This window comes from Phocoena sinus, chromosome 7 (genome assembly GCF_008692025.1).
Source record: "Phocoena sinus isolate mPhoSin1 chromosome 7, mPhoSin1.pri, whole genome shotgun sequence".
NCBI lineage: Eukaryota > Metazoa > Chordata > Mammalia > Artiodactyla > Phocoenidae > Phocoena > Phocoena sinus.
The window spans coordinates 4,332,980-4,358,324 of record NC_045769.1 but is presented as its reverse complement, the minus strand read 5'-3'; the positions used below and the strand labels follow the sequence as shown (position 1 = coordinate 4,358,324).

General features: G+C 49.4%; 1 protein-coding gene across 1 annotated transcript in view; it reads right to left on the bottom strand.

Annotated features, from left to right (window-relative positions):
• The window catches only part of IQCA1 (IQ motif containing with AAA domain 1), a 169,034-nt gene that overhangs the window by 18,645 nt on the left and 125,044 nt on the right, over positions 1 to 25,345 (bottom strand). The window contains exons 15-16 of the mRNA XM_032638432.1: positions 21,668 to 21,867; positions 8,038 to 8,124 (exon numbers count right to left, since the gene is read on the bottom strand). Coding sequence (XP_032494323.1) covers positions 8,038 to 8,124; positions 21,668 to 21,867 — 287 coding nt within the window. The remainder of the gene's footprint in view (positions 1 to 8,037; positions 8,125 to 21,667; positions 21,868 to 25,345) is intronic.

The window sequence follows — 25,345 nt, the reverse complement described above, 5'->3', positions numbered from 1 at the left end:
GTCTGTATGTGTGTGTGCAGCTTCTTTCATTTAGGGTAACATTTTCGAGATTCACCCATGTGGTGGCGTGTTTTAGGACTTCACTTTAACTGCTGGACGGTATCCATTGTACAGTTATGCCACACTTTACTCATCTACTCATCAGCTGATGGACATTTGTTTTTCTTACGCTTTTTGGCTGTTGTGAACAACGCTGCTAGGAACATTTGTGTATAAGATTTGTATGGATTAATGTTTTCGTATCTCTTGGGTATGTACAGAGGAATTGAATTGCTAGGTCTTATGGTCACTCTCTGTTTAACCTTTTACAGAAATGCCAGACTGTTTTCTAAAGTGTCTGCACCAGTTTACAATCCTAGCAGAGAGCAGATTTAAGTTTCTCTGGACTCTTACCAACAATTGTTACTGTTTTTCTTATTTTTTCCTTTTATTTAGCTAACCTGGTGGGTGTGAAGTGGTATCGGATTGTGGTTTTGACTTTTACTTCCCTGGAGGCTAAAGATGTTAGCATCTTTTCACGTGCTTAATGGCCATATGTATACCTTCTTTGGAAAGACGTGTATTCAGATCCTTTGCCCATTTTTTAAATTGGGTTACCTGTCTTTTTTTTTTTTCGCGGTACGCGGGCCTCTCACCGTTGTGGCCTCTCCCGTTGCGGAGCACAGGCTCCGGACGCGCAGGCTCAGCGGCCATGGCTCACGGGCCCAGCCGCTCCGCGGCATGTGGGATCTTCCCGGACCGGGGCGCGAACCCGTGTCCCCTGCATCGGCAGGTGGACTCTCAACCACTGCGCCACCAGGGAAGCCCGAGGTTACTTGTCTTTTTAATGTTGAGTTGTAAGAGTCATTTATATTATCTAGATACAGGTCCCTTGTCAGATTAATGACTTGCAAATATCTTCTCCCATTCTGAGTTGTCTTTTCACTTTCTTGTCCATGTCTTTTACAGCAAAAAGTTTTCAGTTTTGATGAGTTCAGTTTAAGTCTTCTTCTGTTACTTGTGCTCCTGGTATTGTAGCCAAGACACCATTGCTTAATCCAAGGTCACAGAGAGTTATGTCTCTATTTTCTTCTAAGGGTTTTATAGTTTTAGCTCTTGCTTTTAGGTCTGTGGTGCATTGTTGGTTAACTGTGTGAGGTAGGGGTCCAACTTCATTCTTTTGCATGTGGCAATCCAACTGTCCTAGAAGCATGTGTTGAAAAGGCTATTCTTTCTCCATTGAATTGTCTTGGCACTTCTGTCAAAAAAGTCAATTTTTTTGTAAATGTGAGGGTTTATTTCTGGACCAGTTCTATTCCATTGGCCCATTTGTCTCTCCTTAGGCCAGTACCACACTGCCCTGATTGCTGCAGCTTTACGGTAAGTTTTGAAACTGGGAAGTGTGAGTTCTCCAACTCCGTTCTTTTTCAAGATTGTTCTGGCTATGCTGGGTCCTTTGAATTTCCATATGGATTTTAGGATCAGCTTGTCAATTTCTGCAACTAAGGTCGTTGGAATTTTGATGGGGATTGTGTCGAATCTGTAGCAATTTGGGGATTCTTGCCATCTTAACAATACGTTTTTCAATCCATGAATATGATGTATCTTTCTATTTGTCGAGGTCTTCATTAACTTCTTTCAACAGTGTTTTTGTAGTCTTCAGAGTAGAAGTCTTGCACTTCTTTTGTTAAGTTTATTCCGATTTTTTGGATGTTATTATAATTGGAATTGTTTTCTTAATTCTAATTTTAATCTTTTCACTGCCATGTATAGAAATGTTGCTTTTTGTATATTGATCTTGTATCCTCTATCCTGCAACCTTGCTGAACTAGTTTATTAGTTCTAATACTGCTTTAGTGAATTCCTTAGGATTTTCTGTATACAAGATCATGTCATCTGCAAATACAGTTTTATTTCTTCCTTTTCAATATGGACGCCTTACTTAATTTTCTTCCCTGATTGCGCTGGTGAGAACCTCCAATATAATGTTGGATAGAAGAGGTGCTCTTAAGGGGAAAACATCCAGTCTTTTACCATTAAGGATGATGTCAGCTGTGGATTTTTTTGTAGCTGCCCTTTATTAGACTGAGGAAGTTTCCTTTTCTTTCTATTTTTTTAATCATGAAGGGGTGTTGTATTTTGTCAAATGCTTTTTCTGCATCTGTTGAGAGGATGGTGTGGTTTCTGTCCTTTATTTCTAATGATATAGTATATTATATTAATTGATTTTTGGATGTTAAGCCTGGGATAAATCCCACTTGGTCATGGTGTATCATCCTTCTTCTGTGTTGTTGGATTCAGTTTAAAGGGACGTTTTGTAATGTAACTCACAGCAGAGAAAGAGATGGGATTTTTACAGCAAAATATATCTCACAGGCTGGGCCTGAAGCCAGATCACCAGGCAGCTTCCGATCCCTTCCTCCTGCCCTCACAGAAGTCCAGAGGCTGCCTGGCTCCATCGGGAGGGAACAATGGCCCTGCAGGACTCCACCCAGGAAGCATGAATGGGGGTTGGGGACAACAGAGGAGCTTAAAAGAGGGCAAAGCACAGGAGAGGGATGACCCAGAATGAGACTCCCTGAAATCCCGGAAATGGGCATGAGGATGGAAACCTGCTCTCGAAGGGGCAGCTCCCCAACCCCTACCCCAGGTCTTTGCAGAAACCTGCCTTTGCTCAGACCCATGCCTCTGGGCGGCCTAGGATAGCGAGGCATGTTTGGTGGGGCTTGACTTTGCTACTGAATTTCCCTCAGGGGTCGGGCTCTGTGCAAAAATGAAAAGCTCAAGGAACAAACTCCACAATAACAGGCAGATGACGTAGCAAATGGTTCCGTGCACAGGCTTTGGGTCAGACAGATCTGATCTCAGTCTTGGTTCTGCTCTTAACAGATGTGTGACCTTGGGCAGGTTACTCAACTTCTCTGAGCCTTAGTCCCTGCATCTGAGAAATGGGGATAATCATAGGTCCTAACCTGAGGGATGCCATGAGGAGTATAGGGCATAATGTGTCTGTCTGACAGGTGCTTGAAATGTAAGTGCTGGTAGGAAATCAATGCTAGGTCTGCTCTATTGAAGAGAAAGGTTTCTGAAGGGGAGAGTCAGAAAAACTGGGGCTTTATGATTTGAAGGAAACTAGCAATATTGCCAACGGGGCTGAAAATGACGGTGTAAAAATCTCCCCCCGTTTCCACTGTACTGGATGATAAGGTGTCCATTGCTCATCTCTGAGGAGCTGCCTCCTGGGCCTCATGCCACTGAGGAAAGACCTCTGCTGAGATTCTGGAAGAATATTCCTTATAGGAATATCTACACCTGTGCCAGGAAAAAATCCACTGCATTTAGACAAGGCTTGGAGAGTTTGGAGATATCCAGAATTCATTTTACCAGGGTGGATCCAAAGCTCTCTTATGAAAAGTTGTTATACTAAAAACGTAACCCTTTGAAAAGGCAGGAGGAGGGGCAGGGTCATGTGGTAGGTGGTGATGGAGGAGGAGTTTGGACAGGCCCTGCCTGAGTCGGCAGCACTGTGGGGGAGGTATCCCATGGGTGATTCTGGGTGATGCCAGGTGACTGCACCCGAGCCTCAGGGGCGAGCTGCAGGCTGGGGATGGAGTGGGGGCACTCGTTGGCTCAGGGGTGATTTGTTAAGCTGGTGCCCAAGGAGGGCGAGGAGAGCAAAAAGGTCTGTGGGCCTGAGATGGAATCTCAGTGAGCACCAGTGTATTTAAGGGGTGGGTGGAAGTGCATGGAGGAGACACAGAAGAAAGCGTTGGCAGGGTGTGAGGAGACCAGGAGAAGGCTATGGGGGCTAAGGGAGGACAGGGTTTTACAAGCTGGGGCCCACTGGCGAAATGGGTTTCAAATAAATTTGTGAGAGCAGTTTCCATGGAGCTGCAGAGCATCGAGTGGACAGTGGTGGGTTGAAGAGTGAGCGGGGATGGTGAGAAGAGTCTTTTAAGAAGCTTGATGGAGAATAATGCAAGGTGGTAGGGGCGACTGGGGCGTGTGTGGGGTGCACATGGAGCTGCCCAAAGACCGGTGGAAGAAGGACTGACCCCTACCTACACAGTTAACCTGGTGAGACTGGAGACTACTACTCTGTGGGAGCAGACACATGCTTGCAAGGTCTGAGCCCATCCCCAGCAGCCTGGTTGCCATGGTGACAGTGGTGCAGCCCTGCCTGTTCTGAGGCAGGAGATGATATTGCTGTCTGTGTCTCCTGACAATGGCAGGGATGACTGAACTTAATTAGCCTGTTTGGATAACAAATGTTGATCCTGGGCCGCGTCCAGAGTGATATCTTCACTGATGGCGAGTCCCATTAGGAGGGGATGGAAATGAAAGGTGAGTACATTCAGCCAACACTCTTCTCTACTCGGGCCACCCCTGTTCCGGTTCAGAGCCGCATCCGTTATTCATGAGACTGGCGTGCTCATCCATCATGTCAGCCAACATCCTCACCATCACCTGGCAACCTTCTCAGCCGCCCCTACCGCTGGGCCTGCCAGCCCCACACCACCTTATTACTGTGGGCGACTTCAAATTAGTGTCTAACACCCATGAAGCGGTTTCCATTCGCTTTTCTGCGGCCAGCTCCACTAAACCACGGCAGCAGCCAGCTCCAACCCAGCCAGCGCTTCCCTCGTGGAGGCCCTACTGTCACGTGGGTAGGGCTCCTGCTAGATGGAGTCATGAGGGTAACGGAGCAGAAAATGCATCAGCAGCCCGTCTTGCCTCATTCCTTACTGCATTCGCCTCAAACACCAACAGCTGACCGAGGCTCCAGCCTCAGATGGTGGAAAGGAGGGCCCTCCTCCTGGGAGGGGAGGGAGAGGGCGCTGTCCAGGCATCTGCCAGGTCCCTGGGGGCTGGGTGTTGAGGACAACGTGGGGGGCAGGGGTGGTCAGGGACCAGGGGACTCTGGAGCCTGACACATTTGCCTCTAAGACCTGAGGGCCCCACGGGCAGTCTTCAGGATGTGGTTTAAAGTAGCCTGGGGGTTGAAGAGGGGAAGAGGGAGGACGCAGGTGTAGTAGAAGCAAGGAGGGTCAGATGAGAAGCCGGTGCTGACACTGGAGCTGCATCCAAGCAGGGAGAGGGGTCCTGCCTCAGAGTCTGAGCTCTGCACTTGACCAGCTGTGCGCCCTCTCGGGCCTTTGTCCTCTTCTGCAAAACAGAAGAAGGCCGCCTCCCTCCCAGGGTGCCAGGAGCTTCCTGACCTACGCGTTGTGCCCCTGGGCGTCCTCTGCCTGTGGCAGCAGCCCTAGGGGTCCCTGTGCCCGGCTCTGCACCCAGGAGCCATCGCTGCCACCTGGCCTTCTCCGTTGCCTCCCTCCTTATGACCGCATGAGCCTCCACACTGTACCTCCTAAAGGGCCTGAGCCCAGAGGTGGAGGCCTCGAGGGTGGAGCTAGTCATTGCGGGTGAGAGTTTTCTTCGAAGCGCGTTCCTGGAATCCCTCCAGTGCCCTGGGCGGACGCTGGGAGTGCTCTGTGTTGTGGCTGTAGGTGGTGGTTTCTCTGCAGGTGGACATTCTTCTCGCGGTTTCAGCACCTTGGGGATCGGGGCAGCCTTTGGGACGGAGGCTGGGCTGGGTGGTAGTGAGGACGCCGGGCTCCTGGATGGCCGGGTGATGCAATGCGGAGCCAGTCGTGCTACCTCCTGGTGCCTCTCGTTGGCGGATGCGGCTGCTGCCCTTGGAATTTGGTGACCACCTCCAGAGCATGGACATCCAGTGCTCATGACTGCCCCAGGCCCGGGAGGCTGAGGGACTTGGGTAAGGACAGGAGTCAGAAGCTGGAGGTGGGGTGGGAAGGAGAGGAGAGCTGGCCCAGCACTGGCCCCAGAGGCAGGAAGGCAGCAGGAACCCTGCAGCCCTGCTCTCCGAGGGGCAGGCCCAGGACGTCGAGCTGAAGGATGCACAGGCAGTGGTTCTCTGCCCACCGTGCTTTCCCCTGGCCGGGGCACTGGAGCTGGGGCCGCTGCACTGCTGCAGGGGTGGGCATGCCCCTTGCAGCTCTGTCTGTGCCTGCGCTGGCTCAGGCCCCCAGCCGGCCTCTGGACATTTGGGGACCCAGGGACCCTTCTGCTTGTATTCATCAGGCATCCTGGGGTTTTCCCAGGTTGTGATTCAGTCCTCCGTGCAGTTAATTCCCCGGACGGACGACAGACGCTTCTAATGCAGAGGTGGACAGAATAAATGTCCGATTTGTCCACAACAAAGACTGTGCCACCAAAGGCCTTCATTTTCTGCAGGAGTAAGACTAGTTGGTGACCATATCTGTGGGAATCAGAGATTGTGCTGGAGGGAACACCTCGGGATCAGCAAGGAAGGGCCTATTCAGGGGAGGGTTCTGGAGACTCTCCTTTACCGGCTCCCTGCTCTTTCACAGTGACTCCCCTTGGGGGGGCATCTACTGAACTCACACCTCGCTTCCTGCCTGACGCTCCCTCAGAGCCCGCCAGCCCTTCCCCCAGGGCCCCTCTGGCTCTCTCAAACGGGTGTGTCCATCCCTCTTACTCTCGAGCCACTGAGGGGTACAGACGAGCAGATGTAATTGTTGGTGACAAACCGACAGCTCGAGGGGGTCATGGGAGAGAATTCGAGAGGGGCTGTACGAACTCAGAGGCTATTCTCTCTGGAGCCCTTTAATTAGATACTTAAGGAAGTGGAAGCTCAGAGAGGTTAAATTACTTGCTCAGGGACACACAGCCAACTAAGGTGAAGGGCAAAGCAGGCCGGGAACATACGTCTCCTGAATTCTCATTCTCCAGGCTGATGTCCAGTGCGAGAGCCCTCGCCCATTCATGAGACAAAGCTTCTGGTGACGTGAAGTGTGTGACACCTGGATTAAACGCTGCCTTGCATCTCTCTTTAGATTTACCGTAGTTACTGCTGCCTTCAAGTTCGCATGTATGTGGCCTTTTAAAGGATTTATTTTATTTTGTTATTTGTTATTTTTTTGTGTGGTACGCGGGCCTCTCACTGTTGTGGCCTCTCCCGTTGCGGAGCACAGGCTCCGGACGCGCAGGCTCAGCGGCCATGGCTCACGGGCCCAGCCGCTCCGCGGCACATGGGATCTTCCCGGACCTGGGCACGAACCCGTGTCCCCTGCATCGGTAGGCAGACTCTCAACCACTGCACCACCAGGGAAGCCCTATTTTGTTATTTTTTTAAAATTAATTTTCATGGGAGTATAGTTGCTTTACTGTATGTATGTGGACTTTTTTTTAACGTAGCAACTTCGCCAGCAGAGGGAGCTACCTACCAGATTCCCAGATTAAATAATAAATGAGTCCTCTTAAGAGTTTCTAAAATGACAGGGCAATCAAGGCTCATTTGGGGAAGAAAAGATTCAGCTTTCATTCTTTATCCAAATCATCTCTACCTGCTAAAAATGATGTATAATACATAAGGAGCAAAAGTGATTAAAATCCTTATGAATTTAATCAGAAATTCACAGTTAACCACTATTTGCTTTGGTGCAAATTGATGTGGAATAACAATCACGTGTGTCTGCAAATTTTTTTTAACTTGTGGGAAATTTGCTGGTGATTTGCCGGGGGAAGTGCGGGGGAGGGGAGCCATTGAAAGGAGAGAAAAGGAGGAAGCAGGCATTGACAGAAGACTCCCCGGGGACACCCAGTGTGGGGCGCTTGGCAGTTCTATGGACGGTCTTTGTTCATAAATTGCAGGCCTTTTGCTATTTATTATAATGAACAATAGGAAATCCTAATAATAACTCCTATGTGTGCCATTTGCTGTAACTGACTACAGTTCTCTCAATTGTTTCTTACCCCTGAATCGGTAGGTTTGGGTTTAACGCTCCCCTCCCCCCTTTTCCATACTTTTTTTCATTTCTTCTAAATTATGCCTCGTAAAATCAAACACTGGATCCTTTCAAATGCAGTCAAGTGCTTAGGGCAGAGAGACGGCTGCCCCTCCGTTTCCTTCCTCCCTTGAAAAACCAAGACCGTCTTGAAAAAACGAGGTAGTCCCTGGTACGGGGCCCCTGTGGAGGAGGGAAAGGGCCACATTAAGAAATGAGAAGCCCTCACCTTCCTTTCGGCGTTGGGGACTTTTTTGTAGAAGGTTTTCTCGGTGTCTCCAATCCACACCACGGAGGGCTGGAGCTGGCGGGCCACCTGCAAGGAGAAACGGTGGGTTGTAAATGCATTTCCCTCTGGGGTGCACACTTGACCCCCGGCAACAGCAGGACTCGGCGGCCCGCCGTGTTGGCTCGGGGACGGCTGGCGTGGGGGGCGGAGCTCGCGGGGCTGCACTGCGCATACGGCCTGTAGCCTCCTTCACCGCGGGATGGGGGCGCTGCCTGGCCCTCTCCCACCTGTGGTCAGGATGCGCTGGGTGTCTGTGCGTTCTGCTCCTGGACCCCGAGCCTCGACTCAGTTTGGCTTGAAATAAACCAATAGTTTTCTGCTGCAAACGAAGGGAATTGGGCCAGGGCTTTTAATTACAGCCTACGCCCCGCTCCCAGGTTGATTCAAGTTTGCTCATTTCGAGAAAAGCTGTTTTAGCACCAGGGCCCCCGTGATGCCATTTGTTCGTCTCCGTGTGGCTGCGCCTCTGCGGCCGTGGTTTCGTCTGGAAGGTGGCTCTGAGCCCCTCCAGGGCGAGCGGGGCTTCGTGACAGCGCTGGGACTTACCGTGGGCCCATGAATAATTGCCACACACCTAACAATCTCTTCAAAGCGCCCCCATGAGAGCAGAGTTCGGGTATTTTTGCAACAATTTGTGCTTTGTGCAAAATGGTGACAGATAAAAGTGGTCTCCAGCCACAGCGAATACAGTGTTACGTACTCCTATTTTTATATTTCTTTAAACATCATTAAGGCAGCAGATGTGATTCCTAAACCAAGGCAGACATTTAATAAATGATGGAACACTGGCTGAGTCTGTTTCCGCCAGCACTACGTACCAAGGGAAGCAGATTATGCACGTTCAAAGACAAAAGTGGATGCAGCTTGCTCCCCGTGCCAGTCCGACCCCTGGGCTGGCCGTATTCCAGTCCCACACACGCCGGGATGCCAGGACGTTCAGAGAGGAAACGGTACCAGACAACCACCCTTTGGTCAGCGTTATTCTTTAGGCCCTGAGCCACAGAGTTTAAGAATTCAGAATTACAAGTTTCAATCCCAGTACCCGAGGCGGCTTGGCGTGGAGCAGTGAAAATAGTGAGCGAGACAGGCCCGGGCCACACGCATCGTACAGGGCATCACACGCAAGATTAGGGTCAGCACAGACCAGCACTTCCTCTGCTCGGAGGATGTCACCTGTGATAACTCATTTGAGCTCACTACAGCCCTTATGTAGCAGGTAGCCTTATTAGCATCCCTGTTTACAGATGGAGAAACCGAGGCTCAAAGACACTACACGACCTGTCCAAGGTCACACAGCTAGAAGGAGGCTGCGAGGCCAGGCTGATGGATGGCTGCCGGGTCTGTGCTGGGGGCATGGCCACGTCCTCGGGTCCTCTCACTTCCTCCAGCCAGATGCTTGAGCATCCTCCCTTGCCCCACCTCCCACGTCTAACCATCCTCAAGTCTCTCCATCCCCCCCTCCTAATCGCTTTCAACCACGTCAGTGCATCCATTCTCTCAGCTCCTGACTTTAACCCCCAACTTCTTTCCAGCTGTCTTGCCCACTGCAGTCAGAGGGGCCCACTCAAGTGTCAGAGGCGCAGGCTCCAAGGAACCCTTGTACCACTAAAAGCTATTTTAGGGTTTAAGTCAAGAGCTTCCCTACTTCCAGCCCCCAAAGAAAATAAGGAAATGAGATACTTTACATAAAAGGTTTTCAGCTTCTCTGAACAAAGATACGTTATAATTAACAAAGGCAAAAATCTTATTCTTTTCAATCCCTCTTGAAAATCCTAGCTTTAGAACGGAAACCAATGGAAACACAGTTTTCTCATACAAAGCTGTCTCCTGTCTCAGGCTAACTCGTGCGCTCACCGAGGCAGCAGACCGGCCTCTCCTGTGTCCACCTGGCAAACACCGGATCTTCCATGGCTCTTATCTGTGTGCCTCTTTTCTCTAGATCCAGCTGTTCTTAATGGAAATTGCAGATGTGAGTACCAAGTATTCCAGCATTCCTTTTCTCTTTCCGCTTTTAACAAGGCAAGCTACATAGATGGACTTGAAACACAGGCATCTTATTAGTTTGGGATAACTTTGAAAGCAGCAGTCTTACTTCTCGCACCTTATTTAAAGTTGTTCTGAAAACCTGGCCGCACCATTCCATTGAATGGGAACGCTATGGATTGCTCCCTGAACTTGAGCGCTCTCTCTGAGCGGTGGGGGAATTCCGCACTTCCTGTGTTTCTAACATGCACCTGTGAAGGAATTCCTTCCTCGGACGGTCACCTGCTCTGGGGTTCCCAGGGCTGTGCAGAGGGCCTGGGTGGCCACATGGTTTGGAAGGGCTCAGTCATTATCAAATGAGCAGAAAACATTTCCCAAGCAGAGTTCTTTGATGTTAACAATACAAAGAATGGTCATTTGCAAATTGCCTGAGATCTAGGACAGCACTGCTACTCCCTTTCCATGTACCCCATGCGGAGGCAAGCACGCCCCACCCAACTCCCCTTCACACATAAGGTGCGGAGGCAGAGAAAGAAGTCAGTAAAATCCCCTCCTCCCCCGGCACAGAGAAACGTGGAGCCCAGAGTAAGCCCTGGGTCGGCCCGACACCCCCAGGCCAGCACAATCATCCAGGCAGCAGGCTCCCACGTTGCCTTGGAGAGAAGATGCCTATTCCAAAGCATCTCCTTACCCTTGGCCCATGTCCTCCTCTATCACCTTTCCCTCTAACAGGAAGAAGGGCTCTAAGACCATCACTGTCTTGTCCTCCAGAGCATGAATCTCTATTTCCCTGACCTTCCTCGGTGGCGTGCCTGGTCAGGGGACCTCTGGTGACCTTGGTCAGTTCTGGGCAGAGAAGAGGGGTACAGAAAGCCGGGCCCTCCCAGGCCGAACACCTCTCCCACCAGGAAGAATGGAAGGAGCCGAGGCTCTTTTCCTTGGGGAAAAGAAGACTCAAGGGGGCAAGTGAGCTGATTTCAAATAGTTGAAAGGCTGTCAGGCGGAAGAAAGTCTGGTTTTATTATTTTGGGTCCAGCGTGTAGAATGAAAGCCATTCTCTCATTTTTCATTCACAACATTGATAGAGGGGCTTTGATGTGCCGGGCACTGGGGTAGGTGCTGGGGTCCCTGACTTTAAGGAGTCCCCACCGACAGAAGGGGAGGGCAGATGTGTAGCTGGGAGGGGGGCACAAGGAAAATGGGCTGTCAGCAAGGACCACCGATGACAGAAAGAGGGAGAAGTAGATGAGGAGGGTAAGTAGAAATGGAGACTGCAGACGAGGGTTAAAGGAGACAGACCTTCCAATGGCTTCCAGAAGGTCCCAGAGCCTGGAGAAGGGGATGCATCTGCCATGCTCAGGACAGGAGCCCAGGTGCAGGGCTAGGTGTGCCCGAATGGGGCTGCTCGGGGTCATTCTGGAAGGTGTCACAAAGGCCTTGGCCGTGCTACAGAGTTTGCTTCTACCCTGGAAGCTGTGGAGATCTGTAAGGGTCTTGAATCGTGACCTTTGATGCTGGTTGTGTTAGAGAAAAATCCCCCTGGTGGGGTGTGAAGCATGACTGTTCCCCGGAGACTGGGAAAGAGATGGGTGTGTGTGTGCAGATGGCATGGTGAGAGGTGAGGCTGGAGGCAGGGAGAGGGTTCGGAGGCTGTTGGAGGAAGAGGAGGTGAGACCTGGAGCAGAGGAGTGGCGGGGAGGGCAGGAAACGGACAGGAGGGGCATTTAGGACCTGCCAGACCTGGTGATGGTTGGGGGAGGGATGAGGAAGTAGGGGGTCTCCAACGCTGCGAGGCCAGGAATCCAAACAGGGGACTAGATGAGGGATGAACGGATGAGGTCAGGTTAGGCCAGGGGAGCCCGAGGGCAGCTGGACATCCAGGCGGGAGGACTGATGGGTCTGGGGGGCAGGAGGGAGGTGGGGGGCTGGAAAGGGCTCTGAAGATGGCAGCAGAGCCATGGGAATGGATGGAGGGGATTCCCAAGGAAAGGGGGAGAGGGGAGGAAGCCAGACCAGGACTGCGGAGCGGGGACCAAGAGTGAAGACGTTGATGGAGGAGAGAAGGAAGAGAAGCCCCAGAGAGAACAAAGGGGCCCAGAAGAGGGAGCCGTCCTACAGCCCAGGGACGGTAGAGGGCAGTGAGGGGTGGGCGACGGCAGCCAGTGCTGGCCCAAGGGTCTGGCAACCAGGTCGTCACTGGTGGCCTTGGCAGGGTGTGGAGGGGACAGAAGCCAGGTGACAGGGAGAGGAGGAGTGCATGGGACAGAGACAGGAGACATTGGCAGAGTTTAGAGATGGCATTGGGTAGGGAGGTAAGGCGGGAGAGGATGACCTGCAGGGGAGACGCCTTCCCTGCTTCACAGCCACGGGGAGGGGAAGGATGCCTGTGGGCCAGGCAGGTGCTGGAGAGTCAAGGCGCATCCACGGAGGCATCAGGCAGGCAAGGCTGAGCTTTGAAAACACGTGCCCTGGAAATTCAGCCCTTTCTTACTGTCATGCACAAGCAGCGCTGGTTAGTAAAAATTTCGGAATACATATTCAGACAGGCATAAACACCCTCTGCCCCCTCCACTGAGGACAGCTCATCAGACCTTTCCTGTCTCTACAGACCTTTCTCAGTATCTAAACTTGCAAGCACGAGACGGTTCTTCACACACTGCTTTACAGTCTTGTTCACTTCATACAAAATTTATTTCTCCAACATCATTTTAGCAAGGGGTCTCATCATTTATCGATCTAACCCCTGTTTTTTTAACATTTGGATGGCTTTCCGCCTTCTTGCTAAACCAAACAGCGCTTAGACAGGCGCTTTTGGGTCCATGAAGCTAGTCGGTCGGAGGGCCTGCCAGCTCTTCACGTCCTCACCCGTGTGGTCCACCTGCCCTCCCGGAGGCCCTCTGTTCACACTCTCTCCAGCCACAAATAAGTGGATCTGTTTTTCTACTCTCTTCTCAACAAGTATTAACCATAAAAAACTCTTTGCCAATTTGTTAATGAGAAATGGTAGCCTTTGCTATTTTAATTTTCACTTAGCAACGAAAAGGCTTTATTTAAATTACCCACAGATAGTTTGAGGTCATGGGCAATTAAATGTAATTAATTAGTAATGGAACTTTCCAGAAGTTACAGGGGATAGTTTGTTTCAGCCGCCAGTAGAGGGCTCTGCAGTCCTATTGAATATCAATTCCGGACTAAAGATGCGTTTCAACCAAAACGTGCTTTTTCAAGTTCTGGGAAGGTCTAGCAAACAGTTACTTCTCCATCCATGTGAGTTTTATGGATTTGATCTTTTGTGTTCTCCAAAGAAATGCTGTCAAGCATCCGCCATCGGAATTAGATTCTCTTGGTTGGGATATAATGGCTCAACAATGAAAACCAGTTTGTGTTTGGCACGCTTGAATTACTAATTAGATCTGCCCAAATGACCCTTGGAAGCTTTGGGAGTTCTTTCTGAAAGGATCCTATTTTGTTTGCCATAGAGAACCCCAGGAAAACCCAGCTCCGTTTTTCAGTGGTTGTGGCTTAGTTTACCAAACTGAAAAGGACCATCCATCCGTCCGTCCGCCCTTCCATCCATCCAACCCACACAGATTTTGCTGAGCATCTGTGGTGACAGGCAGGGATGTCTGGGAAACATGGTCCCGGCCTGCAGAGTGTGTGGCCTCCTGTGTCTGAATGGGAGCTGCTGGGCAGTCAGGCAGCCGTCAGCGAGGTGCTGCCATGCTGGGAAGGAGCTCGGGGGAGGTTATTGTGTGTGTGTGGGGGGGGCGGCGCTTAGCTCTCTGAACTATAGTCACTCGGATTCTGTTTCCGTTTAATATGTGAAGACATTTTGTTCTCTATTTCCATTATTTACAAATGATATTTTCAAACTTTCTATTTCCTTGCATTATCTTTTATGTGATTGTAGGAGTTACTTCAAGTCCTTGCTGGGTGTGAGCTGGGATAGACCACGAATGACAATCACAGGAAGAGCGGAGGTGGATTAAAGAGTCAGGAGCCCGGCTGGGATGACCCTGTATAGAAAGGAAGGTAAACTGAGGCAGAGGAGAGGACCAGGAGGGAGGCACAGCTGATGGACTGGGACAGGTGACATGGGGGAACCAGGTCAGCGCTGGTGCCAGGAAGCCACTGATACCATTGCTGATTATCAGGTGGAATTCGAGGGGATGGTGCCTGGACGGTGACAGGTGTCAGGCTTACAGATCACCCAGACTTTCCCCTGGGACCCCCTCTTCCCAGCCGACTCCCAGCTAATCCATTAGAACTAATGGATTCACGCCCACCCGCCCTGACTCTGTGCCAACTCTGGGAAGCACAGGGGTTAACGCCCGGGTGCAAGGCCATGCTCACCTTCCCCATGCACCTTTTAGCCACATTTAGGGCACTCCCCGCTCTAAGCGTTTCCAAGCTGGTTAAAAATTCTTTAATGCCTGTGACGTTGACCCCATTCCCATTACCCACCACAGAACAAGAGCAGATGCAGCCACGCTTACGTGCCTTACAGCCCACAGCACGTTTCCACACACCTCACCGCAGATGGCGCCGGATCATCCGGGGTTGGGACCCGCCCTTCCCCGCAACCCAGCCGCCCATCCTCTGTGGGGACTGCGGCTCAGTTTTGCTGTGAACCTAAAACCGCTGTAAAATGGAAAGTCTGTAGTAAAAAAAAAGGTTTTGCTGCCTACGTGCGTTCCCTTCTTCAACCTGAAACTGTCTACACGACCCAGCGGGAGGGGACCCAACTTTCTGATAGCAGCCCACTGAGGGCTCATGGGCAGCAGCCCCCGGTTCCTGTATTGCCACACCTGATGCTGCACGGAAGTGGCTCAATTCTGTTTCTCTGTTTCCCTCTCCTCTCCCCCTCCTCTCTTACCCCCTCTATCATTTGAGCAGCTCTGTTTTGGGGGGCCAGGTGTAGGTCTTTGCTTTACCCTTACTGAATTTCACCTTGAAAAGGGTGACTAACATATTCATTACATTTATTGTACATCTGTGTGTTTTTTTTTTAAAGATCATCCACGAATAGCCACGATGTCTTTGTCTGGGTTATTAACCAGGAGTATAAGTCTCCACGGGCTACAGAGATGTAATTGGCTGGGCTCCCCATCTGCTGATTCCTGGGCCAGCTGTTTACACCAGCACATCTGGGCAAAACCCCTTGGCCAGCTGCCATAGGCCATTGGCTGTGAGCCCAGCAAGGAGCCCTGGTGGGTGGTGCTAAGGCACGAGCAGCATCTCGGCTCCCTTTTGTCCAGATTCGCAGGCCACTATGGGCCACGTGGCCCAGGCACCGGCTGGGCGGCCTTGTTAGCCCTGCTCTCTTAGGTCTCTCCCTGAGTCCAGCCCTCGGTGGCCAGACCTCTGACAGAGGAGGAAAGGGAGGAAGCCAGGACCCCAGGGAGGGAGGGACCGTCTCCCCCAGGACTCAGGGCCCAGGATTAGGATGGTCTGCTCTGTCCTGCTCTGCGGTGCTGCTGGCCTCCCCTCCGCCTGCTCATGGGTGGTCTGGAGGGTCAGGGAAGGGGGAAATCAGGAGGGCGTGGGGTGCCGCGGGAGCTGCCAACGGGACGCTACAGCCTCCAGCCTCTTCACCGTCTCACGCTGAAATGTCTCACGCTGAAAAGGGTAAGCTGACACTCTGGCCCAGGAATGGCCTTGCGCTCGGGCCACCACGAGGGCACAGCTTTCACAGGGCCGGGCACGACACAGCCTTCACTCTCTCAGAGGCCAGCTGGGGGCCAGGTGATGGCTTTGGAGTCAGATCTAGGCTTAAATCCAGATGCCATCCCCTTAGTTCTCTTGTATTTTTGGTTGAATTAAGCACCCTGAGCCTCAGTTTTCTGGTCTGTAAAATGGAGACATGAATTCCTGCCTATCAGGGATTGGGGCAATTAAAAGGGAAAGTGTGTATAAAACTTCTGGCCAGACAACGAGTCTTCCCTGCTTCTCCATCCCCTGCTTGACCATCATAAACACCTGAGGAGGCTGGCACCCTGCCTTGATAACTTGTTTAGTCTGTAAAACACCTATTAAATATTAATCATTTATCCCGTGTCTCTTAATTGTTAGATGTATTTCTAATATTTCCTAGCTAAATAGATGTATATTCCTTTCCACATATAGCTTTACCGGAAGAGAGAATTTTAAATAACGTTTGTTAACTGGTACGGTAAAGGCATTTCTTAAAGGAATGCATTATAGTTATTGTGTGTAAAGTAAAGGAACCCTCCCAAAATAATGAGAACAGAACAGATGTGAACTTGTGCTTGGGAAACAGATCAGAAACTCGTCTCGCCAGCGTGTTTTCATGTGCACAGGGTGTTGTGGGCGAAGCAGACGCCTCCAGCCAGGAGCGAAATTATGATGCTTTCCAAGCGTTGCATTCTTTGCTCTGCCGAGATTAATTCAGTCAGAGGAATTCTTTATAAGAAGACGTGATGAGTAATCGGGCCCTTCTGTTATTTCACCTTCTCCAGCAAACGCCTCAGATCCATATTTTGCTGCCTTCAAGCTGCTGCGGCCCCGGCCCACGTAACAGGACCGCGCTGGAGCTTCCTGCCACTGATTCACCAGCACAGCCATAAAATCCCTCTTTCCTTTGGTTAATTAAAGGCAAATACCTCTTTGCAATGCAGATAGCTGCTCCGTCAGTCCTGCCAGGACACAGAGGCTCACTGTACGTGATCTTTAATTGAATGACTTTCACTCCAGAGACCGCTTGGTCTTTCATTAATCAGCTATATACACAGTAAAGGTGAAGCTTAATGAGGTGTGTGTCAGGCCCTCCGACGTGGAGTGGCCTAGGTGGATGCGTGTACTGTTCCACATTTTGATAATCTGACATCCAGCCTTTTGTGGTCCACATAATGTCAGTCTGCAGTGATTCTAATTAATACAAAGATAGCTCGTCTGCTATCAGGACAAACCTCTCAGTGGCAGGAGCAAATCGTTTCTTGAGAGTGAGAACATCGTGACCACGTCCTTGGCTCTGTCCTGGAGTCTGAGCCATTTGGTGGCTGGAGAAGAGCGGCTTAATTCAGAGGCGGAATAATGCAGCTGTTAGGCCTGGAGCCTCTGCATCTAGACTGACCAGGCTCACATCACGGCATTGCAACCCAGGAAAATCACGCAAATGCTCTGTACCTCAGTTTTCTTGTCAGTAAAATGGGAATAACAATACTGCCCACCTCATAAGGTTGTTGTGAGGAGTGAGTGAGTTAAAACAGAGAGAAGTGTAAGGTCTGTGATATATAGATGCTCACGAAATGCCAATATTTTTATACTCACGTGCTTCTGTTGGTTACCTGACAATGTCAACAAAATTCAGCATTTAGAATGAGTGCATTTAGGTGTTCTTTTGGGCAAGAGGATGGGTTTCTCTTACTTTACCTCTGAAGAACTTAGTGCTTTGAGCTTGGTGGTTAAGTACACAGAGGCCACAAGTCAGGTTGCTGGGCTTCAAATTCCAGCTCATCTTCAAATTCTTGGGTAACCCTGCAAGTGTGCATGCATGGGGGAAGATTCCAACAAGCTCAGTGGAAAGCAACAGCTGGAAAACTAAAATAATTGAGCACATACCTTAGCTTCTGCCAAGTTAAAAGAGCTTGGTAAACACGTCAAGCCGTCCTTTTAGACCTCAAAGTAAAGACAAGGTTCCAGGACTAAGGGCGAACTCAAAATACACCCCCACTAACACAATAGAAAACAAAACCTCTGCAAGTTCAAGCTGATCGGCCAGCAACTTAACTGCCTGATAGAACCAAGCCTAGCATGCTTCAGAGTCAGCAGTGTATCATCCACAATGTCTAATGTACAATAAAAAATTATCAGTCATATGAAGAAACAGAAACACGTGACATATAGTCAAGAAAAAACAAATAGGAACAAACCGCAAGATGACACAGTATCGAAATTAGCAGATGAAGACTATAAGGCAACTACTGAGTTCAAGGACTTAAAAGAAAAGATAGCTACATTGAAGGAACAGATGGAGAATTACAGCAGAGAAACAGAGGCCTACAAGAACAAGCAAATTTAAATCCTGGAACCGAAAAGCAAAATATCAGAAACACAAAAAAATAATCCACAAGATAGGTTTAATAGCAGACCGGAGATAGTAGAAGAAAGGGTAGGTAAACTTGAATGTAGATTAATAGAAATTATCCGACGTGGAAACTAGAGAGGCAGAACCTCAGTGACTTGTGGAACAATATGAAGCAGTCATATATATATGTCTGTCTCAGAAGGAGAGGAGAGGAAGTGGGGCGGAAAAAATACTTGAGGAAATAGTGGCTCAAATTTCCCAAATTTGGCTTAAAACATATATTTACAGTTTCAGTGAGCGGAGTGAGCCACAAGTCGTTAAAGTACAAAGAACCAACAAAAATATCTAGACACGTGATAGCCAAATGAGCGGAAACAAAGATAAAATCTTACAACCAGAGAATATCGACACATTACACACAAGAGATCAATAATTCGAATTTTGGACAACTTTTCATCAGAAATAATGGAGTTACAGAGACAATGTAATAACACTTTTAAAGTGCTGAAAGAAAAAGGTGTCAACCCAGAATTCTACATCCATCAAAAATATCCTTCAAAAATGGAGGCAATGTAAAAACATCTAAAAATAAAATGAAAGCTGAGAAAATGCGTTGCCAGCAGACCTGCACTGAAAGGAATGTGAAAGGAGTCCTGCAGCTGAAAGGGAAATGACACCAAATGGAAACCTGGATAGGCAGAAAGGAATGAAAAGCACTGAAAATGGTAAATGTGTGGGTAAGTATAAAATAAATTTTTCTGCTGAATTTCTTTAAAAGACAAATGACTATACAATGCAAAAAAATAACACTCTATTGTTGACAACATTTCTAGATGTAAAATGTATGATAAAATCATAAAGGACAAGGGATAATAAATGGATTATATTGTAAGATTCTCACATTTTAAGGAAAATAGTACAATATTAATGCTGTGTTACGTTAAAAATGACTATTGGGGCTTCACTGGTGGTGCAGTGGTTGAGAGTCCGCCTGCCGATGCAGGGGATACGGGTTCGTGCCCCGGTCCGGGAAGATCCCACATGCCGCAGAGCAGCTGGGCCCGTGAGCCATGGCCGTTGAGCCTGTGCGTCTGGGAGCCTGTGCTCCGTAACGGAAGAGGCCACAGCAGTGAGAGGCCCGCGTACTATAAAAAAAAAAAAAAAAAAAAAAAAAAGACTATTGTAATTTGTAGAGCAGTCACTGAAAAATAAGAGTCATTGCTAAAAAGACAATTGAGGAATTCAAATAAAATAATAAAAAGTACTGAGTTTACCCCAAAGAAGGAGAAACAGAAGAATAAAAAAGAAATGGGACAAATGGAGAACACACAGCAAAACGGGAGACCTAACTCAACCATGTGAGTAATTGTAAAGGGAGCAAACGCTCCAATTCAATGGTAGATATTGTCAGATTGGATAAGAAAGCAAGGCTCAAGTATGTGCTATCCACAAAAAGGCATTTTAACTCTAAAGACATTGAAAACAAAAGAGTATAAACAAAGCTGGTGTGGCACCATTAATATCAGACTGGGTAGACTTCAAGATAAGGAGTATTATTAGAGACAAAAAGGGACATTTCATAATGATAAAATAACCCATCAGGAAGACATAACATCCTAAGTGTGGATACATCTCATGCATACCAGAGCTTCAGCATATGTGAGGCAAAACCCAACAGAACTAAAAGGAGAAATAAAGAATTCCACAATCATAGTTGGAGGTTTTAATACCCCCTCTCAGTAACTGATAGGACAAGTAAACAACAACAAAATTAGAAAACGAAAAAGCAAGTCAGCGAATGAGAGGAAACATTTGCAATATGTGTGTCCCACAAAGAACTTGGATCCAGAATATATAAAGAACTCTTCCAAATCTCAAGACCAGCAGTCCAGTGAAAAGTAGCCAAATGACTTGAACAGACATTTCAAAAAAGAAGTTATACGAGGACCAAAAAGCACATGAAAATGGTGGGGACACATCTGTATCCATTTCTTCAAAGCTCACACTTAATATGCGTATTTCAGATCTGTGCATGTCACTGTATATAAATTTTATCCTAATAAAAATAGTGCAGGAGGGTCAGGAAGAGAAGGGTCTAGGTTTGAACCCTGCTCGGCCACTTGATCTCGGTGGCCTTGGGCAAGTTACTTAACCTCTCAGAGCCCCACTTTCTTTATCTGTAAAATGGGGATGAGAATGAACTCTTCACTGGGCCGCTGTGAAGGTAAAATCCAATGACACAAGACATGGAGCATTTAGCGTGTATGAGGCGCTCTATCAAATAGCTTAATGCTCGCTCTTTATTCCCCACCCTCCTTCTCCTTCTCGCCTCCCAGCTCCCCAAACTTCTCTCTCCATGGATTCCTTCAGGACAAGCAAGGGACGAAAGTAGGGGGGGATGTCCTAACTTGCTCAGCGTGGGGTCCATGCGGCTGGGAGAGGAAATCCTGCTGCCGTCACTTCCTCCGTGGGGCTGTTAGGAGGAGATGGAAAAGGAACCATTTCTATGAGCGGCTGCTCGTGTGTAACCATCTCCCCTGAAAGCAGATGCAGAGCTAACATCTAGCCCCAAGTACCGGACAGTCCTTGCTCTGTGTACATCTTGATATAGTAAAAGCTGGCTTATCGGACATGCTAGTAACTGAAAATGAACTGAACAGCCTAAGGACAACCTTGAGGGACTCAAACAAATGAAAATGAAATCCTGTGAAGTTTTAATATCAAATATAAATACTGAGTATCAGAATGTTCTAGAACTTGGTAATCCTCAAGTGTACATATGTATATTGTGTCTCTATCCATCCATCCATCTATCTGTTATCTATCATCCATCTATCCATCCATCCATCCATCGATGTATCTTCATCATCATCCATCACCATCATCATCCATATCTAAACTATATCAGAGAATCATTGCTTCTAGGGCTGACAGTATCATTTGGTTTGACTCCTTCATTTCAGTGACGACAAAACAGAGACCCAGGGAGGTGAAGAGCTTATCTAAGATCACAGTGCTGGGTTGTGTATGCACCTTCGAGGACATGGCATCCTCTGGCACTGGGATGTAACTGAGTATCTACACTACTGTGGTCAGCTTAGCTTCCTGTGGGTTCCTCCTTTATTTCCTGTGTGAGAAGCTGACCTCAGTTTATGCCACGTGAGAAAAAATACCCCCAAATGCAAATATCTGATGCCATTATTGGAGGGAGGTGGGCTGAAAAAGGATTTGATTTTTAACGAGACCTGTAAGCACTGCAGGAAGGATTCCTGTGGCAGAAGGAGGCTGATCTGAATGGCACAGGAGGGCGTTTACGCAAAGAAAGGAGATGTGTCTGGCTGTTGGACGCTCAGCCAGATGCAATAATAAAGTGATTTACAGGAGGACGCAATGGGGAAGTTTAAGAGGGGTGTGCATGTCTGCCTAAGGAAATGATCTGTGAGGGTCTGTGCTAGTTGGCTTAAGGAAATTAATGGCAGCATTTGAAAATGCAGTTTGAAAGAAGGAGGAGAACTGGAGGTCAAGAAATGTGATAAATACCTTGAGGGCCATATGCAGCATCAACTGGAGGCCACTTTTGCCCGGGTATTTGCCGGCAATGTTGGCTGCGGACAAGTCGAAGAGGTTGGCTCCCGTTTCGGTACAGATGGCATGGACCAGCAACTTCTTCCCCACCCCAGATGGGCCAGCCAAGAGCAGGGATTTCACCAAAGGAGCTTTCTCATGCACTGCTTCAGAACCTAAAAAAATGCAGAGGCAGAGGCTCTAAGATCCCGCCAAGAAAATAAGTGGCTCTTAGACGGGGACTCCTCAAGGCCATGACTCCATGGCGTGACAACAGTCTCGGCAACAGTGATGGATGCGTGGAAGGCGTTTCTCACCAGGGGCACGCCTCCTGTCTCAGCCAGCTCCGTGACACCTTTGATTTGTATGTCAAGGTGGAGCTGTCAGGTCTCCTTGGGTGTTCAGTACACTGCTTCTCTCTCACCTCTCACCCCAGCATTCCCCCCACACTCATAATTTTAGAGAACATTCCTGCAGTAGCTAACCTCTGGCATTTTGGGGGAAGGGGCTGGGGGTTTCTCTGCTTTTCAGCAGCACTATAGCCTTTGAAGGCTCAGGAAGACGAATGTGCGATGGACAGGAAGATGCAGGGGAAAAGGGGGAAGAAACAAGATCCAGGCAGCAGTAGCCTGGCTTTTTAAAAACATTTTTATTTTATGTTGGAGTATAGTTGATTAACCATGTTGTGTTGGTTTCAGGTATACAACGGAGTGATTCAGTCACACATGTACCTATTCTTTTCCAAGTTCTTTTCTCGTACGCGTTACTATAGAATATTGAGCAGAGTTCCCTGTGCTATGCAGTAGGTCCCTGTTGGTTTCGTCTGTCCTGGTTTCTAGTCTGTCGGTAGGGGCAGAGTCAACCTGACCCTTGATAATAAAGGACGTGAATTATTAGGTCACTCAGAGGTCCCTGCCCTGTGCTCTCAACCGCATCGCCCATCTCCTTCGAGCCCAGATTGGAACTCGGGCTTGATTTCTTCCACCATCCTGAACACGAGCAGAGCAGACGTCGGCGCTAAGTAATTAGAGAGTGAACAGAATGAAATCCTGTAGAAGGCTGTGATTGGAACGTCGGCTGTCACACTGGTTTGCTTTCGGTCAGCTGCTGGGCTCTTCTGGATCAGCTGTAAACATGCCAACGTTCTAATTATTACTGTGCTTTCGTTTTTCTTGTGTGGTTGACAAGACTTGGGGAATTTATCGCATCATTAGAAACAAATTTTTATAGTTACCTACGACACTCTGCAAAAACTTGGAAAGTAGTTTGGAGCAAGTTTTCTTTAAAATGAAGCTAAACGGGCACGCTTCCATTGTGGTTAGCGTGGGAAACGGCAATGTGTTATGGTGAAGCAGACCTCGTTTTCCACGGCAGCAGAGAGATGCCATTCTTCCCGGCTCCCGCTCAACACCTGGATAACTGAGGGCTCAGTCTGTGGCCTCGGCTGGGGGCCGCTCATGCGGAAGAGCCAGGATTTGCTGTAAAGAGTTCATGGCCGGGGGGAGCTAAACTTGAGAAGGAACTAGAAGGGGAGGAAAAGATCCGTGCTAAGATCCGTGAGGGAGACAGAGATTCAGGGAAGAAAGGACTTCCCATTTGGGGGATGAGGTGGGTGCATGGGGGTGAGTCAGGCCGGACTTTGGAGAGAGGGGCTGCATCTGGGCTGGCCGGTGAAGAGTGGGCAGGGTGGAAGGGGGCGTCTGAGAAGGATGCAAGTAGGGGGCGCAGTGACCACAGCCTGCAGCGGAAGGTCAGGCAGGTCCTGGGGGGGTGGATGATTCTGGCTGGCGAGGTAGCTGGGGTCAGCAAGGGGGTGGGGCGGAGAGTGGTGCCAGCTGTCGGGGTCCCTGGAAGATGATGGGGGTTAGAGTGGTGGCCGAAGCCAGGGGGCCAGGAGAGTTCCGGAAGGGGTGGAGGGAGGGGAGGACAGCGCTGGGGGACGGGCACAGGCGGGGGAGACCCGGACACGTCATCTACCCCAGGGATGTGACTTTCCAGAAGGAAGCGGTGGTCACCAGCGCCGTGCAGAGGTGGAGAGGGAGGTCCAGAAAGGCTTCTGCACCGGCGCCTCGCTGGCCTCTGGACAGCTCATCAGACGGCAGGGCAGGGAGGGGCCGGGGAGTTGCTGGGGACAGACCTTCCACGGCGTCCATGGCTCTAGCTGCTCATCTCGCCTTTCAAGGGCAGTTGTACAAATTGCCTAGAATTGCTAAGAGACAGGGGAAATTTCCAGGCTTTTGTGCGTTCACCCTTTTCAACTTTCGGAGGATTAAAGAGTCACGAGGAAGCCAGTGTTCCGTGTCCTAAGCCCAGTTCTGCCCCTTCCAACCTCGGACTTGGAGAAAGTTCTTCAACATCTTGGAAAGGCTTACTCATCTGTGAGAGCTGTTCAACGTCCCCCTCCGCTGGGAAATGAAACCGCACATAAAACGCAGCTTCTGCTCCGTGAGCGCCCTCCCCCCTCGCTTCCCTCTCTCCCTCCACGCTGCAGGGACAGTGACATTCCGGGGCGGGGGGCAGTGAGCGGGTGAATTCTGACCAGATGCTTCCTGGGCATTCCCTTACTGCCCTTGTGGCTTTGAAAGTTCACAGCTCGTCCTGGGAGCCCTGGCTGAGGCTCCTGGAACCCTGGGGGCCGGTGCGAGCTTTGTCGCCTGGCAGGGTGGGAAGTGGCCTTGCGGTGTGTCCTCAGTGCCCTCTTCCAAGTGGCCGCCTTGCCTAGTCCCGGCAGGGGTGACCTGAATAATCAGACCAACAGACGCATTCCCTTTTGTGCCCGGATACTAGTTTAGACACATGAAATTTAGACGAAGCCCTGGCAGGCTGCCGTGTGAGCGAACTTCTCTGTCTGACTCGTTTGTACGGTGCAAACTCATGAACCCGTCACGAGAACAAACGCCCCGCTGACTCTGGGGCCTGGGGGCGCGGGTCAGCCACCAGGGAGACTTCAGGTTTCTCATTGACAAAAGGAGGGTCCGGGTGGGATGCCTCCCAGGCACGCTTCTTCCAGAACCCTCAGGTCAGCTTGGAGACAACACCCATCGCCTCGTATCTGCCAGTGGAGGATGCAAACACACCACGCGCTCACTTGGGAGGAGTTCCCTTAAAATCTTGACACCCCTTGATGTCCTTGGCTCTACTGCCTTCCATCACTCTGCGATGAGGTTTGAGGGCTCATCTGACCCCATTAAATATTGTATATTGATTTTGTTGACTCCAAATTATGTTGATCCCCAAGTATTATATATTTGTGGATATATGTATTTTATTTATGTTGACCCCTATCCTACTGACTGCTTCTGACATGAAGTTGAAAGCAGAATGAACTATTTCTTGCCAATAGGTTTAAGTTCTTCTTTAAGTCAAAGTGGAATAAGGTGAGAAGTGTCCAAACGATTCCCATCTTACTTTAAAGCGAATTAAACAAACAAAATGCGACTTCTAGTTCAGAATGGTCATCAGAGCACGGCCTGGCTGGAGTTCCTGCCCCTGCCCCAGGTGACGCAGTCATGAAAACATAAATAAAAGTGAACGAGAGGAGTGGGTATCTGTTACGGAGAGCCCCGACTTTTCTGCAGACTCTGGTCCGTCTGTCTGAACAACCATGATTGAATGTCCGTGGAAATTGGCAGAGCCTTGATTCTTTAGATCCAA